This window comes from Thalassophryne amazonica, chromosome 3, assembly GCF_902500255.1.
Source record: "Thalassophryne amazonica chromosome 3, fThaAma1.1, whole genome shotgun sequence".
NCBI classification, from domain to species: Eukaryota; Metazoa; Chordata; class Actinopteri; order Batrachoidiformes; family Batrachoididae; genus Thalassophryne; species Thalassophryne amazonica.
This window is the reverse complement of record NC_047105.1, coordinates 33,723,568-33,740,929: the sequence shown is the minus strand read 5'-3', so window position 1 is coordinate 33,740,929 and position 17,362 is coordinate 33,723,568. Positions and strand designations below refer to the sequence as shown.

The following is a 17,362-nucleotide window of genomic DNA, read 5'->3' as shown; positions in this document are numbered from 1 at the left end:
AGCGCGTGCATGGAGGGGACACTGACAACCACCCAGGTTGAAACGGACCGTCAGATCAAAACACGCAGCGGGTGATCTGACCGTCACGTCACCCACGTGAGCTCTGTTCCACATGACACGGTGTCTGTGCTGTGGCACACCATCCACAATACACGGGTGTCAAGCAGAACGCGCGCGCGGCCGACTGGACGCACCTGACCAGTAGATGTGGACATCAGAGCACACTGCTTCTCAGTCATTTCTTGACTGTATGTCTGTGACCATGGTTCATCACCAGAGGAACAGACGGATCATATTTATATTGCTCACTTGATAAATGCGGTGTTTTTATATGGTGTGGGATTTAATTTTTTTTTTTTAATATTTCCATGTCTTTCCTGATATGAGGCAGCTTCCCACAGCTTTCAAAGAACAGTTCTGTAGCTTACTGGTAAAGTCTCTGACTGGGAATCACAGGTTTTGAAAGGCGTGAGTTTGCATCCCGGGTGGTGTGTTAATTTTTCTTCTTTTTTTATTATTCCACATAAGCGGCACGATGTGGTCATACAGGTATCAGCTGGTTTTTATTTCTTCCACATAAGCGGCGCCATGTGGTGCACCTGGCACTGTTCCTGCTCGACAGACACGGCACAATGTTTTGTGTGCTAATTTCGCACTGTTTCACGCTGTTTCGCCGTTTTTGTCCAAATATTGTCCAAACTTCGCACTATGTGTGAAGGGGCCATCAGGAACTGCAACTACAAAGTGCGACAAAGCAACTCTGCAAAATCTGAAGGCATTTACAAACAACAGGGAAGCTGAAATCAGTTATCAATTATTTATTTTTACAACAAGAAATTGCACGATAAAGTAATTCGTCGTGTTTTGAGTGAAAGAGCCTCCTCATCGCTGCTCTCTTTCATGTGCCAACAGTGCCAACAGACACTCAGAAATTCCACAATTGCTTTTGAAAGAATGATGAAATCTCTGTCATTTTTGTAGTCTCACACACAAACACACACTCCGTCTTTTTCTCCTTCTCACTCACCCTGCTCTTTCTCACTTTGTCATATTCTATTTTTCTGGCCGATTCTTCCCGCTCGCTGCCTGCATTTCTCACTCCTCTTCTCAGGGGCAGCAAGGGCTTGCTGTTTGTGTTGGAGGCAACCGCAGATCTCCAGCAAAGCACGTTCTTTCATTTCCTACAGTATTTTTTTTTCTCCCACTCAGTGCTGCAGTTCCACTGGACTTGTTGCTGGCCGCCTCAATGTACTCTGACAGCTGCTGACGAGCCCGGTGGTGTTCTTATTTGTCTAATCAACAGCCATTAAACATCTTTGCCTTCCTGTCCACGATGTAAACACCAGCTCACTGTGGGCAAGTGTCACACCAGACGCCTGATGGTGTGGAATGAAAAGTATGGAGTGAGTAACTTAAGTTAGCAGGATGACTGGTGTTGTTAGGAGCATCTCTGGTGGGTTGGAAGTGTTCTATCACGGCATGGATGGGAGGAGAAAGGTGTCGGGGTGAGAGTATATTGTGAGGGTGCTGGGGGAGGTGAAGCATGTGTCTGACAGAGTGATGAGTGTGAAGCTGCAAAATGACAGGATGATGATGAATTTAATCAGTGCATATGCACCACAAGGGGGGGGGGGGGGGGGGGGGTTGTGAGGTGAAGGGCAGAGAAGATTTCTGGAGTGAGAAGTTGAAGTGGTGGAGAGTCAACCCAAAAAATAAAGCAAGTGGGCATGTTGGTGAAGGGAACAGAAGGGATGAAGAAGTGATGGGTAGGAGTGGAATGTGGATGTGGGCAGATGTTAGTGGATTTTGGATGGAAGAGGCTATGGCTCCAAATTAACTCATACATTTATACCAAATTCTGCCTCCACCAAGTCCACAAACTGCATAAAATGTCTTTTGTGGATATTTTGGATCGTGGATCCAAAATATGATCTGGATCAAGTTGAAAATAAAATCCCTAATTTTCTGGGGCATTATCCATTTTTAACTTAAATGTTGCTGTGTGCCCAACATACTTCCAGATTTTACTTCCAAAACATATTCCAGATCACCTCAAAAATAGATTCACTTATTTCCTTGAACTTTATCAATTGGTGCTAGTGCCCCACAGCAAGAAGGTCGTGGGATCGCTTCCCGGGCCTTTCTGTGTGGAGTTTGCAGGTTCTCCCCATGTCTGCATCATGGGTTTCCTTCGGCCACTCCAAAAACATTTTTATTTAGGGTCTGCTCCTTTCTCTGCCCCGACCAAGACAGCGTCTCGACATCTAAAGTTGGTTCCCGGGACGCCGGACTGTGGCTGCCGACTGCTCCTAGTATTTGGACTGTGTCTAACTGTAATTAGGATGGATTAACTGCAGAGGACAATTTTGTTGTATATATGTACAATGACAATAAAGGCTCTATTCTGTTCTAATTGAAATCTCATTCATTACATTTTAGGTTATTCTGTTCACAGACAATCTGACAGACATAACGCCAGTGAAAACATTACCTCATTGGTGGGGGTAATAATCGCTGACTGTGTACTTGCACCAACATTTAGTCTTTCATAACTCATGCCCCATGCCCCATCCCTCCACCAGGTTTTTGGAAAATTAGTTAAAAACTTTTTGAGTGATCCTGCTAGCAGATAAACAAGCAAACCAACCAACAAACAAACGAGACAAACACAGGTGACGACATAGTCTAAGTAGCAGGGGTAACCAGAGGGTCCATCAGTCTGCATATCTGTCCACAAGGAGGTTGGGGGCTGTTTTGAAACAGTAGAAGTAACACAGAAATCGTTGGGCCCCAACAATCTAATGGATCTGGTGGAGGTAATACTACAGTGTCTGAATCAGTCCTATGTGGGGACACCAGGTCTTCATTAATCAGGGTTATACAGTGTGTAAACATGCAAATATTATCTAATTTTCTATTTCTCCTCTTTCTTTCTCTGTCTTTGTGCAGACAATGCTGACTGCCATCTCGATGAGTGCCGTCGCTACCAATGGAGTAGTGCCAGGTGGGTCAGCAGACGTTGGCACCACACACTCGTCACTGTTTGAGACTTCTACATTTCTGTTTTCACTGACTTGGCGTTTGGCACCGCTTTATCTGTTCAGCAATGTTCAGCACCTGAGTCTGAACTAGAACGCAGTACTCACCATCGTTTAGAATGTATACATGTAAACACGCAGGTTCCACATTACGGTGGTGTTTAAGTAATGTGAGTTTACGTAGTAATAATCTCCTGCGTCTCAGCAGTGGGTGTGCATACAGCAGGGGTCAGAGGAAATTGCAGGCTTGTGGAGACGTGTAGAAGTATACGCCAATTATAACTGTCTTCGTTATAACGTACCAGCCTTTATGCTGCTGCAAACTGCTGATTAACTTCTATTTATTTATCAATCAATCAATCAATTTTTTTATATAGCGCCAAATCACAACAAACAGTTGCCCCAAGGCGCTTTATATTGTAAGGCAAGGCCATACAATAATTATGTAAAACCCCAACGGTCAAAACGACCCCCTGTGAGCAAGCACTTGGCTACAGTGGGAAGGAAAAACTCCCTTTTAACAGGAAGAAACCTCCAGCAGAACCAGGCTCAGGGAGGGGCAGTCTTCTGCTGGGACTGGTTGGGGCTGAGGGAGAGAACCAGGAAAAAGACATGCTGTGGAGGGGAGCAGAGATCGATCACTAATGATTAAATGCAGAGTGGTGCATACAGAGCAAAAAGAGAAAGAAACAGTGCATCATGGGAACCCCCCAGCAGTCTACGTCTATAGCAGCATAACTAAGGAATGGTTCAGGGTCACCTGATCCAGCCCTAACTATAAGCTTTAGCAAAAAGGAAAGTTTTAAGCCTAATCTTAAAAGTAGAGAGGGTGTCTGTCTCCCTGATCTGAATTGGGAGCTGGTTCCACAGGAGAGGAGCCTGAAAGCTGAAGGCTCTGCCTCCCATTCTACTCTTACAAACCCTAGGAACTACAAGTAAGCCTGCAGTCTGAGAGCGAAGCGCTCTATTGGGGTGATATGGTACTACGAGGTCCCTAAGATAAGATGGGACCTGATTATTCAAAACCTTATAAGTAAGAAGAAGAATTTTAAATTATATTCTAGAATTAACAGGAAGCCAATGAAGAGAGGCCAATATGGGTGAGATATGCTCTCTCCTTCTAGTCCCCGTCAGTACTCTAGCTGCAGCATTTTGAATTAACTGAAGGCTTTTTAGGGAACTTTTAGGACAACCTGATAATAATGAATTACAATAGTCCAGCCTAGAGGAAATAAATGCATGAATTAGTTTTTCAGCATCACTCTGAGACAAGACCTTTCTGATTTTAGAGATATTGCGTAAATGCAAAAAAGCAGTCCTACATATTTGTTTAATATGCGCATTTAATGACATATCCTGATCAAAAATGACTCCAAGATTTCTCACAGTATTACTAGAGGTCAGGGTAATGCCATCCAGAGTAAGGATCTGGTTAGACACCATGTTTCTAAGATTTGTGGGGCCAAGTACAATAACTTCAGTTTTATCTGAGTTTAAAAGCAGGAAATTAGAGGTCATCCATGTCTTTATGTCTGTAAGACAATCCTGCAGTTTAGCTAATTGGTGTGTGTCCTCTGGCTTCATGGATAGATAAAGCTGGGTATCATCTGCATAACAATGAAAATTTAAGCAATACCGTCTAATAATACTGCCTAAGGGAAGCATGTATAAAGTGAATAAAATTGGTCCTAGCACAGAACCTTGTGGAACTCCATAATTAACTTTAGTCTGTGAAGAAGATTCCCCATTTACATGAACAAATTGTAATCTATTAGACAAATATGATTCAAACCACCGCAGCACAGTGCCTTTAATACCTATGGCATGCTCTAATCTCTGTAATAAAACTTTATGGTTAACAGTATCAAAAGCAGCACTGAGGTCTAACAGAACAAGCACAGAGATGAGTCCACTGTCCGAGGCCATAAGAAGATCATTTGTAACCTTCACTAATGCTGTTTCTGTACTATGATGAATTCTAAAACCTGACTGAAACTCTTCAAATAGACCGTTCCTCTGCAGATGATCAGTTAGCTGTTTTACAACTACCCTTTCAAGAATTTTTGAGAAAAAAGGAAGGTTGGAGATTGGCCTATAATTAGCTAAGATAGCTGGGTCAAGTGATGGCTTTTTAAGTAATGGTTTAATTACTGCCACCTTAAAAGCCTGTGGTACATAGCCAACTAACAAAGATAGATTGATCATATTTAAGATCGAAGCATTAAATAATGGTAGGGCTTCCTTGAGCAGCCTGGTAGGAATGGGGTCTAATAAACATGTTGATGGTTTGGATGAAGTAACTAATGAAAATAACTCAAGACAGAACAATCGGAGAGAAAGAGTCTAACCAAATACCGGCATCACTGAAAGCAGCCAAAGATAACGATACGTCTTTGGGATGGTTATGAGTAATTTTTTCTCTAATAGTTAAAATTTTGTTAGCAAAGAAAGTCATGAAGTCATTACTAGTTAAAGTTAATGGAATACTCAGCTCAATAGAGCTCTGACTCTTTGTCAGCCTGGCTACAGTGCTGAAAAGAAACCTGGGGTTGTTCTTACTTTCTTCTAGTGATGAGTAGAAAGATGTCCTAGCTTTACGGAGGGCTTTTTTATAGAGCAACAGACTCTTTTTCCAGGCTAAGTGAAGATCTTCTAAATTAGTGAGACGCCATTTCCTCTCCAACTTATGGATTATCTGCTTTAAGCTGCGAGTTTGTGAGTTATACCACGGAGTCAGGCACTTCTGATTTAAAGCTCTCTTTTTTAGAGGAGCTACAGCATCCAAAGTTGTCTTCAATGAGGATGTAAAACTATTGACGAGATACTCTATCTCACTTACAGAGTTTAGGTAGCTACTCTGCACTGTGTTGGTATATGGCATTAGAGAACATAAAGAAGGAATCATATCCTTAAACCTAGTTACAGCGCTTTCTGAAAGACTTCTAGTGTAATGAAACTTATTCCCCACTGCTGGGTAGTCCATCAGAGTAAATGTAAATGTTATTAAGAAATGATCAGACAGAAGGGAGTTTTCAGGGAATACTGTTAAGTCTTCTATTTCCATACCATAAGTCAGAACAAGATCTAAGATATGATTAAAGTGGTGGGTGGACTCATTTACTTTTTGAGCAAAGCCAATAGAGTCTAATAATAGATTAAATGCAGTGTTGAGGCTGGCATTCTCAGCATCTGTGTGGATGTTAAAATCGCCCACTATAATTATCTTATCTGAGCTAAGCACTAAGTCAGACAAAAGGTCTGAAAATTCACAGAGAAACTCACAGTAACGACCAGGTGGACGATAGATAATAACAAATAAAACTTGTTTTTGGGACTTCCAATTTGGATGGACAAGACTAAGAGTCAAGCTTTCAAATGAATTAAAGCTCTGTCTGGGTTTTTGATTAATTAATAAGCTGGAATGGAAGATTGCTGCTAATCCTCCACCCCGGCCCGTGCTACGAGCATTCTGACAGTTAGTGTGACTCGGGGGTGTTGACTCATTTAAACTAACATATTCATCCTGCTGTAACCAGGTTTCTGTAAGGCAGAATAAATCAATATGTTGATCAATTATTATATCATTTACCAACAGGGACTTAGAAGAGAGAGACCTAATGTTTAATAGACCACATTTAACTGTTTTAGTCTGTGGTGCAGTTGAAGGTGCTATATTATTTTTTCTTTTTGAATTTTTATGCTTAAATAGATTTTTGCTGGTTATTGGTAGTCTGGGAGCAGGCACCGTCTCTACGGGGATGGGGTAATGAGGGGATGGCAGGGGGAGAGAAGCTGCAGAGAGGTGTGTAAGACTACAACTCTGCTTCCTGGTCCCAACCCTGGATAGTCACGGTTTGGAGGATTTAAGAAAATTGGCCAGATTTCTAGAAATGAGAGCTGCTCCATCCAAAGTGGGATGGATGCCGTCTCTCCTAACAAGACCAGGTTTTCCCCAGAAGCTTTGCCAATTATCTATGAAGCCCACCTCATTTTTTGGACACCACTCAGACAGCCAGCAATTCAAAGAGAACATGCGGCTAAACATGTCACTCCCGGTCTGATTGGGGAGGGGCCCATAGAAAACTACAGAGTCCGACATTGTTTTTGCAAAGTTACACACCGATTTAATGTTAATTTTAGTGACCTCCGATTGGCGTAACCGGGTGTCATTACTGCCGACGTGAATTACAATCTTACCAAATTTACGCTTAGCCTTAGCCAGCAGTTTCAAATTTCCTTCAATGTCGCCTGCTCTGGCCCCCGGAAGACAATTGACTATGGTTGCTGGTGTCGCTAACTTCACATTTCTCAAACAGAGTCGCCAATAACCAGAGTTTGATCCTCGGCGGGTGTGTCGTCGAGTGGGGAAAAACGGTTAGAGATGTGAACGGGTTGGCGGTGTACACGGGGCTTCTGTTTAGGGCTACGCTTCCTCCTCACAGTCACCCAGTCAGCCTGCTTTCCCGGCTGCTCAGGATCTGCCAGGGGGTAACTAATGGCGGCTAAGCTACCTTAGTCCGCACCGACTACAGGGGCCTGGCTAGCTGTAGAATTTTCCACGGTGTGGAGCCGAGTCTCCAATTCGCCCAGCCTGGCCTCCAAAGCTACGAATAAGCTACACTTATTACAAGTACCGTTACTGCTAAAGGAGGCTGAGGAATAACTAAACATTTCACACCCAGAACAGAAAAGTGCGGGAGAGACAGGAGAAGCCGCCATGCTAAATCGGCTAAGAGCTAGTAGCTATGCTAAGCTAGCGGATTCCTAAAAACACGCAAAGTGAATAATGTGTAAATAATTTAGAGGTGATTCAGCAGAAGGAGTGCTTTAGTTAAGGCACGTAAAGATTACGCTGGGAAACAAATCGTAATCTAGATAACTAGATCAATCTAACTGCGCAGATTAAACAGCTAACAGATACAGAAAAACACCGCTGTGCTCCGGAACAGGAAGTGATACAATACCGCAGTGAGAGCCAACCACCAGTATGTTCGCTTAATTTATTTGTGCTGTGTTGGGACATAGAAGCAAAACAGTAACAGATAATAATAATAAAAAAGATTGTAGATTGACAACACGGTGGATTAGTGGTTAGCACTGTTGCCTCACAGCAAGAAGCCCATGGGACCGATTCCCACTGGTGGCCTTTCTGTGTGGGGTTTGCATGTTCTCCCAGTGTGTGTGCGTGGGTTCCCTCCTGGTGCTCTGACTTTCTCCCATTTTCAAAAGACCTGCAGGTTAGGTGGATTGGAAACTTTAAATTGTCCGTAAGTGGGTGTGACTGTGCTTGTTTGTCTGTTTATGTTTGACTGGTGTCCTGTTCAGGGTGTACCCCACATCGCACCCTATGACTGCTGGGATAGGCTCCAACCCACCCACCCCCACCCCACCCCCATGATCCTTAATTGGAGTAAGCGGTTGAAGATGAGTGAGTGAGATTGTAGATAAATCAAAATTACAAGACTAATGAGAGGCTGTTAGCTGACATTTAACTGCATCTGGGCCATTTTCATTGTTTAGATCAGATTTTTATGGTGTCAGGTATCCATGGATGCGTTCAAACAGCAATGATGATTGATCATTTTATACCAATGGATCGCTACAGGTAGAAAATATTTGCTCTCAATCTCTTGAATTGGAGAAACATTCAACAAGCAACAAGCTGCACCTGTGGAAGCATGATGCTTCATGTCAGCATCCTTCTCTTTGCATATCCTTGGCAATCATTCGGAAAGTGTTGAGGTGCAGTCACAAACGTCAGACAGTAGTCTGAGCACAGTCTAAACAGTCGGGTATAGTTGTGTGGCCGCCCAGATGTTTTGCTCATGTTCAAAACAATTGTGGCAGAGCTGAAGTGGATAAACAATCAAACGGCAGTCGATGTGTAGTCTGTCCACAATCTGATTGCCTTCTACAAATTCTCACAGCATCAAAACAGCATTTGGAACAGTCTGATCGTGCTCGAGTGACATTCGCCATGGTCAGGCACGTCAAATCCTGAAGGAATGTCCAGAATAGGGCACGGATAAGCCGTATGTGCACCTCCACTAGATCCCGTCTGGGGTTCGCAAAGGAGATATTTTTATGTGCAATGTCGGTGGCACGCATTCATCTTGTGAACTACACATGAACATTGCGCAATCAAACCGAAAGCACAGTGTGTCCCTGTGAGTCAATGCATCTCACAGCTGCGGGGCACCGTGCACACATCTGGACGGGGTGTTACAACCCCAATTCCAATGAAGTTGGGACGTTATGTAAAATGTAAATAAAAACAGAATACAGTGATTTGCAAATCCTCTTCAACCTATATTCAATTGAATACACCACAAAGACAAGATATTTAATGTTCAAACTGATAAACTTTATTGTTTTTGTGCAAATATTTGCTCATTTTGAAATGGATGCCTGCAAAACGTTTCAAAAAAGCTGGGACAGTGGTATGTTTACCACTGTGTTACATCACCTTTTTGTTATGTGGGCCGCTGAAGAGGAGGTACTGCTGGCCCACCACCACCAGAGGGCGCCCTGCTTGGAGTGCGGGCTCCAAGCACGAGAGGGCGCCAGACCCAGAAGAAGTGACAGCTGTCACTCATCGCACCAGCTGTCACTCATCTACACCACTACATAAGCCGGACTGTAACTCCACCTCCCCGCCGAGAAATCGACTACCAAGAGGTAATTTCTCTGCTGACTGACACGTTGTGTAACAATCTAATCTCATTTGCAGCCGTTGTCCTGTGGTTGTTCCCTTATCTGGGATTTTGGCGTTTGGTGTGACTGCGACGACTGCGCCTCACAGATAAGTGGTTAATCAGGAGCTGCATGAGTGTGTAATTTGGAGGTGGAGGTTCTCCCTCCTAACTGTGTACAGATCGTGGACCACTGAGTGTGCGGACTTCCACTCATTCATCTTGTCTCTGCTTTCTGCCAGCAGTACCAGGGTCGACAGCCGAAGACAGAGGCCACCTGGGGATACGGGACTTGGCGGCTCCGGTGTTCTTCAGGCCGTTGGTGGTGGAGGCCGTGTGGGACGCGGCTTCTCTCTCGTCGGGGGTCTTCTATCTTCGAGCCTGCCCACACGTCACCTGGTGTTAATTGACTTTACAAATTTTGTGTGTTTAGTTGTGTGTGTCACAACATTAAATTGTTACCTTTTGGCTTATTCATTGTCCGTTCATTTGCGCCCCCTGTTGTGGGTCCGTGCTACGACACCTTCCCAACACTTTTCTTCTAACAACACTCAATAAGCGTTTGGGAACTGAGGACACTAATTGTTGAAGCTTTGTCAGTGGACTTCTTTCCCATTCGTGCAGAATGTGGCTTGGCATTGTCTTGCTGAAATAAGCGTCCCTAAAAAAGACGTTGCTTGGATGGCAGCATGTGTTTCTCCAAAACCTGGATGTACCTTTCAGCATTGATGGTGCCATCACAGATGTGTAAGTTGCCCATGCCATGGGCACTATCACACCCCCATACCATCACAGATGCTGGCTTTTGAACTTTGCGCTGGTAACAATCTGGTTGGTCTTTTTCCTCTTTTGTCCGGAGGACACAACATCCATGATTTCCAAAAACATTTTTAAATGTGGAGTCATCAGACCATAGCACACTTTTCCACTTTGTGTCTGTCCATTTCAAATGAGCTCAGGCCCAAAGAAGGCGGCGGCTTTTCTGGATGTTGTTGATGTATGGCTTTCACTTTGCATGGTAGAGTTTTAACTTGCACTTGTAGATGTAGCGACGAACTGTAACGGACAATGGTTTTCTGAAGTGTTCCTGAGCCCACGCGGTAAGACCCTTTACACAGTGATGTCGGTTTTTAATGCAGTTACATATAGAAAGTTCTCCAGATTCTCTGAACCTTCTATATTATGGACTGTAGATGATGGAATCCCTAAATTCCTTGCAATTGAATGTTGAGAATCATTGTTCTTAAACTGTTGAACTATCTTTTCACGCAGTTGTTCACAAAGTGGTGATCCTCGCCACATCTTTGCTTGTGAACAGCTGAGCCTTTTGGGGATGCTCCTTTTATACTCGATCTTGACACTCACCTGTTTCCAATAAACCTGTTCACCTGTGGAATGCTCCAAACAGGTGTTCTTTGAGCATTCATCAACTTTCCCAGTTTTTTGTTGCCCCTGTCCCAGCTTTTTTGAAATGTGTTACAGGCATCCATTTCAAAATAAGCAAATATTTGCACAAAAACAAAAAAGTCTGTCAGTTTGAACATTAAATATCTTGTCTTTGTGGTGTATTCAGTTGAATATAGGTTGAAGAGGATTTGCAAATCATTGCATTCTGTTTTTATTTACATTTCACACACCGTCCAAACTTCATTGCAATTGGGGTTGTATATACATAATAAACATTTGATTACAGATACATTGTCATGCCCTCTCACGGGTTACATAATGTATGTGAATTATGATCATCATCATAGCTGTAACACCATGTGCTGTTGCGCAGCGCTGCGCTGCTGCCCCATGGTGAGTCACAGCATTCCAGAGACTCTGTGTGGCATGCCACATCGCAGCTGACCGGAGTGTCACAGCTGCAAATCACGTATCGTGGCATGTTCACCATCTACCTCTGTACAAGCCAAGATAATGCACCTGTGTCAGGAAGCCATCAGAACATAAATACAAATAAAAACTCACCTTTAGACGCCTCCAGCTGTGTCTTACTGCACAGGTTGAACACCAGCCAGGTTGCAGCATGTGATAAAATCCGTGTCAACCTGTGATCAGCCAACTAGTGACGGCAAATGCGACATCCACCAAAAAATATATATCCCATATGACGTGCTGACCTGCTGCACAACGCGTGCCATCTAGCCAGACAGCGGGTCGCACAGCTCCTCTGTGAGCCTGGAATCATCAGGTCGCCCCCTGCTATGGTGCAGTTTGTGAAGTTCAATTGCACAGTGCAGGTCATGTGTGGGACACACCTGTTCATTCTGACGGCACAGTGTCCTGCTGACCGGTCAGTATGTGTGAAGGAGGGAGGGAGTGAGAGAGCGAGACAGTGAATGCATGGGTGGGTGGGGGGGGAGGCCAGCAATTGGCATATTTAACACATATGACATGCTTCCAATCCATACTTTAGATGTATTTTAACATCCAGTATCGGCAGGTCTTATGAAAAGGGCAGACACAGCGCTAGCACACACCCTCCTCTCCCCGTGTTTGCCGTCCAGACTTTTAGACATTGGGTGGAATCGTACCTCATTCGTCCAGCAGTCGGTGTGCATTGTTTATAGTAGTTGCACATTCTAACGGCACTCTCTGTAATCGTCCTATGGTCCAACAACGTTTGACCTGCAATTGTGCACATCGTGCACGACACAGTCGAGGCAGGATCTGCATGTTCGTATGGCATTCGTACATGGCTGTCCGAATGTCTCTCTGTTCCAACTAAGCTTCAAAGTTTGGCTTTTTTTCCCCCCATTCTGGCTGATCCAGCTTGGCTCGTGCTCATTAGTATTAAGTGTGACGGCACCCTAACCGGTTGTCACAGCTGTGCACATACACACTAAATGGAACAAAACGTAAAGTAGGGCCTACAAGCAGTACAACAGTTGGGGTTCCCCCTCCTCTCAAGGGTCTCAACAGGCCGTCAGCCTTCTCTGCCTCATCTGAACTGCAATTATACTAGTATGATTTTACAATCCACATATTCCAAAGGGTGTAACAATACATGTATTTGTATTGAACCGTTTCGGTATGGGACGTTCGGTTCGGTACAGGACTGTGCACAGGTGAGTTCACGTTGCGCGTGTTTACATTCAGTGTTGCCAATTTGGCGATTTTCTCACTAAATCTGACAACTTTCCAAACCCTCCTGATGACTTGTTTTCTCAAAAGCGACTAGCGACAAATCTCGCTACTTTTCCTGGGGTTGCTGGAGACTTTTCTGATGTTTGGCGACTGAAAGTGAAAGTCTCTGTTGTCACCGAGTGAGGCCAGGGCTTCTCAAAGTCTGGGGACTATTTAATCACAGCTCAGCAAACAAGGTCAGGCTGAGGCTGAGGAGGATTGTCGATATCCCTCTGCTCAGTGCTTTACAGGCTGCTGCAGGCAGCGGAGGAGGGGGAGATCCGCTGCCTGCAGCAGCCTGTAAAGCACTGAGCAGAGGGATATCGACAATCCTCCTCAGCCTCAGCCTGACCTTGTTTGCTGAGCTGTGATTAAATAGTCCCCAGACTTTGAGAAGCCCTGGCCTTGAGAAGTTATTTTATTTTAATAAGTGATGGCCAATTTTAATGGCAAAATAAATAAACAAACCAAGAATCAAGTTTATTTGTGGTTCTAAATAATTTTAAGGTGGTTTTAGTCACTTTTTGCCTCTCCCACAATGTTTTTTTTTCAAAACTTTATTTAAAAGATATATTAACAAACAGGGCAGCACGGTGGCTTAGTGGTTAGCACTGTTGCCTCACAGCGAGAAGGTCGTGGGTTCAATTCCCGTGGCCTTTCTGTGTGGAGTTTGCATGTTCCCCCATACACCGTGTGTGCGTGGGTTACCTCTGGGTGCTCCGGTTAGGTGGATTGGAATCTTTAAATTGTCCATAGGTGTGTGTGTGTGTGTGGGTGTGTCTGTGTTTGTTTGTCTGTCTGGTGCCCTGCGACAGGACTGGCGTCCGGTCCTGGGCGCTCTATGCTGCTGGGATAGGCTGCAACCCCCAGCGACCTTAATTGGACCTAAAGCGGTAGAATTGAATGAATGAATGAATGAATATTAACAAACATTAAACAAACAGTTAATAGAAAGAGATAGAAACTAAAATAAATTGTGCAAAAATGAAGGGATTCTTTAACGTTAATTCTCTAAAAATTCCTCATAGAGTGTGACAGTTTTGGACAAGTTCATTTTTCTGGCAAAAAAATATGAAGGTTGAATAAAACTGAACAGGGCTTCATGCTGGAACCATTGTGCTGCGCTTTACTTGTTCAAAGGTTTTGTTAAAAGGTGTTTACTAGGAATTTATTTTTATAATATTTTATACATTGTTGTTTATTTGAGAACATTTTATTTAACTTATTACCAGGAAGCACTTTGCAGTTATTTTATTTTCCTGTTTCTATAATGTTACAATAATCCTTGCAAAATTCTATGAACAAATGCAGAACAAATAGAATGACAAATTAATGGTAGGAAGGTTTTTGTTTTGTTTTTTTTGTTGTTTGTTTGTTTGTTTTTTTGCTATATGCAGCTTTGCCTTGTGTTTACCCTAAATAAATGTTTTGGTGCCCGTGTGAGTGACTCCTGCAGATCAGAACAATGAATTTGTTGAATTTGTACAATGCATGTGAACTAAACAGTATTGAGTAAAACTCCCAAAAATGTACTACATTCCAGGTTTGACAATCAAATAATCAGTTTCAGGTCATTTTTCCAAGTTTCAGCACAGATATTGTCATTATTTTCCATCCATCCATCCATTTTCTTCCGCTTTATCCGGAGTCGGGTCGCGGGGGCAGCAGCTCAAGCAAAGCCGCCCAGACCTCCCGATCCACACACACCTCCTCCAGCTCCTCCGGGGGAACCCCAAAGCGTTCCCAAGCCAGCCGAGAGATGTAGTCCCTCCAGCGTGTCCTGGGTCTTCCCCGGGGCCTCCTCCCAGTGGGACGTGCCCGGAACACCTCTCCAGCGATGGCGTCTGTTATTTTCCATCACTATAAATGAAATACGCCTGCATTCCCCTGGTTATCACGCTGCAGCACTGCATTGGTTTGTAGACATTACTTTGGGTTTTGTTAGCATTTGGTGGATCTTTGTGATTATTTTTTAACACCAGATGATGAATGGTTAATTACAAATATGAATGTTTGTTTATTGCAGGATAAAAACTGATGACTGATGAAACTTAAATGGTTTCATTTAATTATTTTTTCTGTGAATTGCTTAAATACTTAGTGCTTGAAAGACTTATTATAATCTCCTTAATTAATTTGAATACAATCTGAATCATTAATTGTCTGAGTTTGACCTTGTCCATACATTGCAAACCACAAGACATGAATAAAACATGTTAGAAGAGGTTTCTGTTCATATTCTCTGTGTCACCTCAAACATGTCTCTTCCTGTTTTGTGGATGTGTGCAGCTGGAGGCTCCTATTACATGATTTCCCGTTCACTTGGCCCTGAGTTCGGGGGTGCGGTGGGGATCTGTTTTTACCTGGGCACCACCTACGCTGGAGCCATGTACATCCTAGGGGCCATCGAGCTCCTCCTGGTGAGAAACAACCTCTGTCTGCCTGTGTTTGTCTCTTCTGCTCTTCCATTCTCTTTCTGACTCATTGCTCTTATTTAAAACTTTTATGCTGTTGACAAAAACTCCAGTGTGAGTGACTCAGATGTGCAGTATCGATGCAGTTCTTGATGGACTGAAAACAAGACCAAGCTGTACGGTGGAGGTTTTGTCCTGGGTTAGCGTGACATAGGTGTTCTGTGTTTTTCTGCAGTAATAAGTGTAGACAAGATAGTTGATTGAGCCCAGTTAGATCCCGACTAACCAGCGAATGTCGATGGTCATGACTTATATTTCATCTGCAGACTGCTTGAACCTTGTTAACAAAATTCAAATGGCAATTGTAGAGTCATGAGCGTCTGCAGATCTGGAGCTGCCTGAGGAGAGCTTGTGGAGTCATGAGGTTGCCGGACAGAAGTGTTTGGAGATGCCTATATCGCTTCAGGAGAGTGAAGGTCCACATCTTTAGGGTCCTGGTACTTCCTGTCTTACTGTATGGTTGTTAGACTGGGAGGGTAACCAGAGACGTAAGGTCATGACTGAATGGCTTTGGTATGAGGTACTCTTTGGAGGATCCTTGGGTACTGCTGGAATTACTCTTTGTCAGATGAGCGAGAATTTAGGGAGACTCAGATGAGGAGTATCACTTGCATTATGAGGAATCATTAGCTACAACATTTTGGCCATGTGGTGCATTTCTCTGAACATGATCCAACATGAAGGTGTATCAGTGTTGAGGACTCCGGTGGTTGGAGAAGGCCAAGGGGACACCCTCTGGCTATAGCAGATATATGTTACTTTCAAGAGTTAGGGATGGACCGGTTATCTACTTGGGTGGCTGTCTATGGTGTAGTGGATGCTTTGATGCATAGCACCAGCACTAGATCCCAGACTCTGCTTGAACTGTAGATTGTAGAAATAAAGCATTCCTGCAATTGCATGGTCTATTTTTTGTCTCAGGAGATTTTGTGAAAAATGTGACATTTCCAGAACAGCTGCCATAATATCAGTTATCAAGTGCGGCCTCAGGGTGTATGGTTTTCTTCAGGGTGTATAAAGCCATATTCATTGGTGAACAACTTGATAACGATTTTATCATATACAGTGGTCCCTCGTTTATCGCGGGAGTTACATTCTAAAAATAACCCGCGATAGGCGAAATCCGCGAAGTAGTCACCGTTATGTTTTACAATTATTATAGATGTTTTAAGGCTGTAAAACCCCTCACTACACACTTTATACACTTTTCTCAAACAGGCATTAACATTTTCTCACTTTTCTCCTGTGTAAACACTCAAAGTTCAAACCTTAGTAGAAAAAAAAGATTTTCCTATAAATAATTATGATGGCTTTTAGAACTAACAAATTTAATTTTAATGCTCAACCTATGAGGTTGGACACGTAAGAAATTATTAATAGTGACTCACCAGTATTTCACAGTTCCTCTGACCGCGCCTCTTCGTCGTGGCACCACTCCGCTGTCCGGATTGGCTGTTTACTCGAGTGGTATGAAAAATGTTACCCATCCGCGAAAAGGGTGTATTGCTATTTATTCTTTAGTGTTTTATCCAATCATATTGGCGTATCATTTATAGGTATATGATAATGTTCCATATTGAATTTAGAATCAAAGAAAAAGACCAGTGGCAGCCCAAGAGTGGAGTTCAGTGATTTGAGTGATAAACTATCAATATATGTTACACCATTATCGAAATATCTGCTTTCTTACTTTGTGTTGCTGAACAATAACCAAGCCAAGAAAAGGTGATTTTATTATTTTTATTTTTTTTAAGATAGTGGTGGATAATTATCAGAGATCACCTGTCTTTCTTATTTGCAGTGCACTTTGCAGCATTTTACTTTTCCAGCCTCATTTTGGTCTGCCACAAAAGCTACTCCCAAGAGGAAACTGATGTCATTCTGTGACAGAACAAAGTGCAGAACTGTCACAAGTGAACATGAGTCTCTAAATGACAATACATTGGAAAGTGATGCTTCATTTCCATTTTACTCAAGTCTAACAATTATGGCTGAACAATACAATGACGTGAGACAAGTAAGATCAGAT

The 17,362-nt window shown here is 43.2% G+C and overlaps 1 protein-coding gene across 1 annotated transcript in view; it reads left to right on the top strand.

Moving 5' to 3' along the window:
- slc12a5a (solute carrier family 12 member 5a) overlaps nucleotides 1-17,362 on the top strand; it is a 445,395-nt gene that overhangs the window by 335,979 nt on the left and 92,054 nt on the right. Inside the window, 2 exon segments of the mRNA XM_034166020.1 lie at nucleotides 2,950-3,004; nucleotides 15,149-15,279. Of these exon segments, the coding sequence (XP_034021911.1) occupies nucleotides 2,950-3,004; nucleotides 15,149-15,279 (186 nt within the window).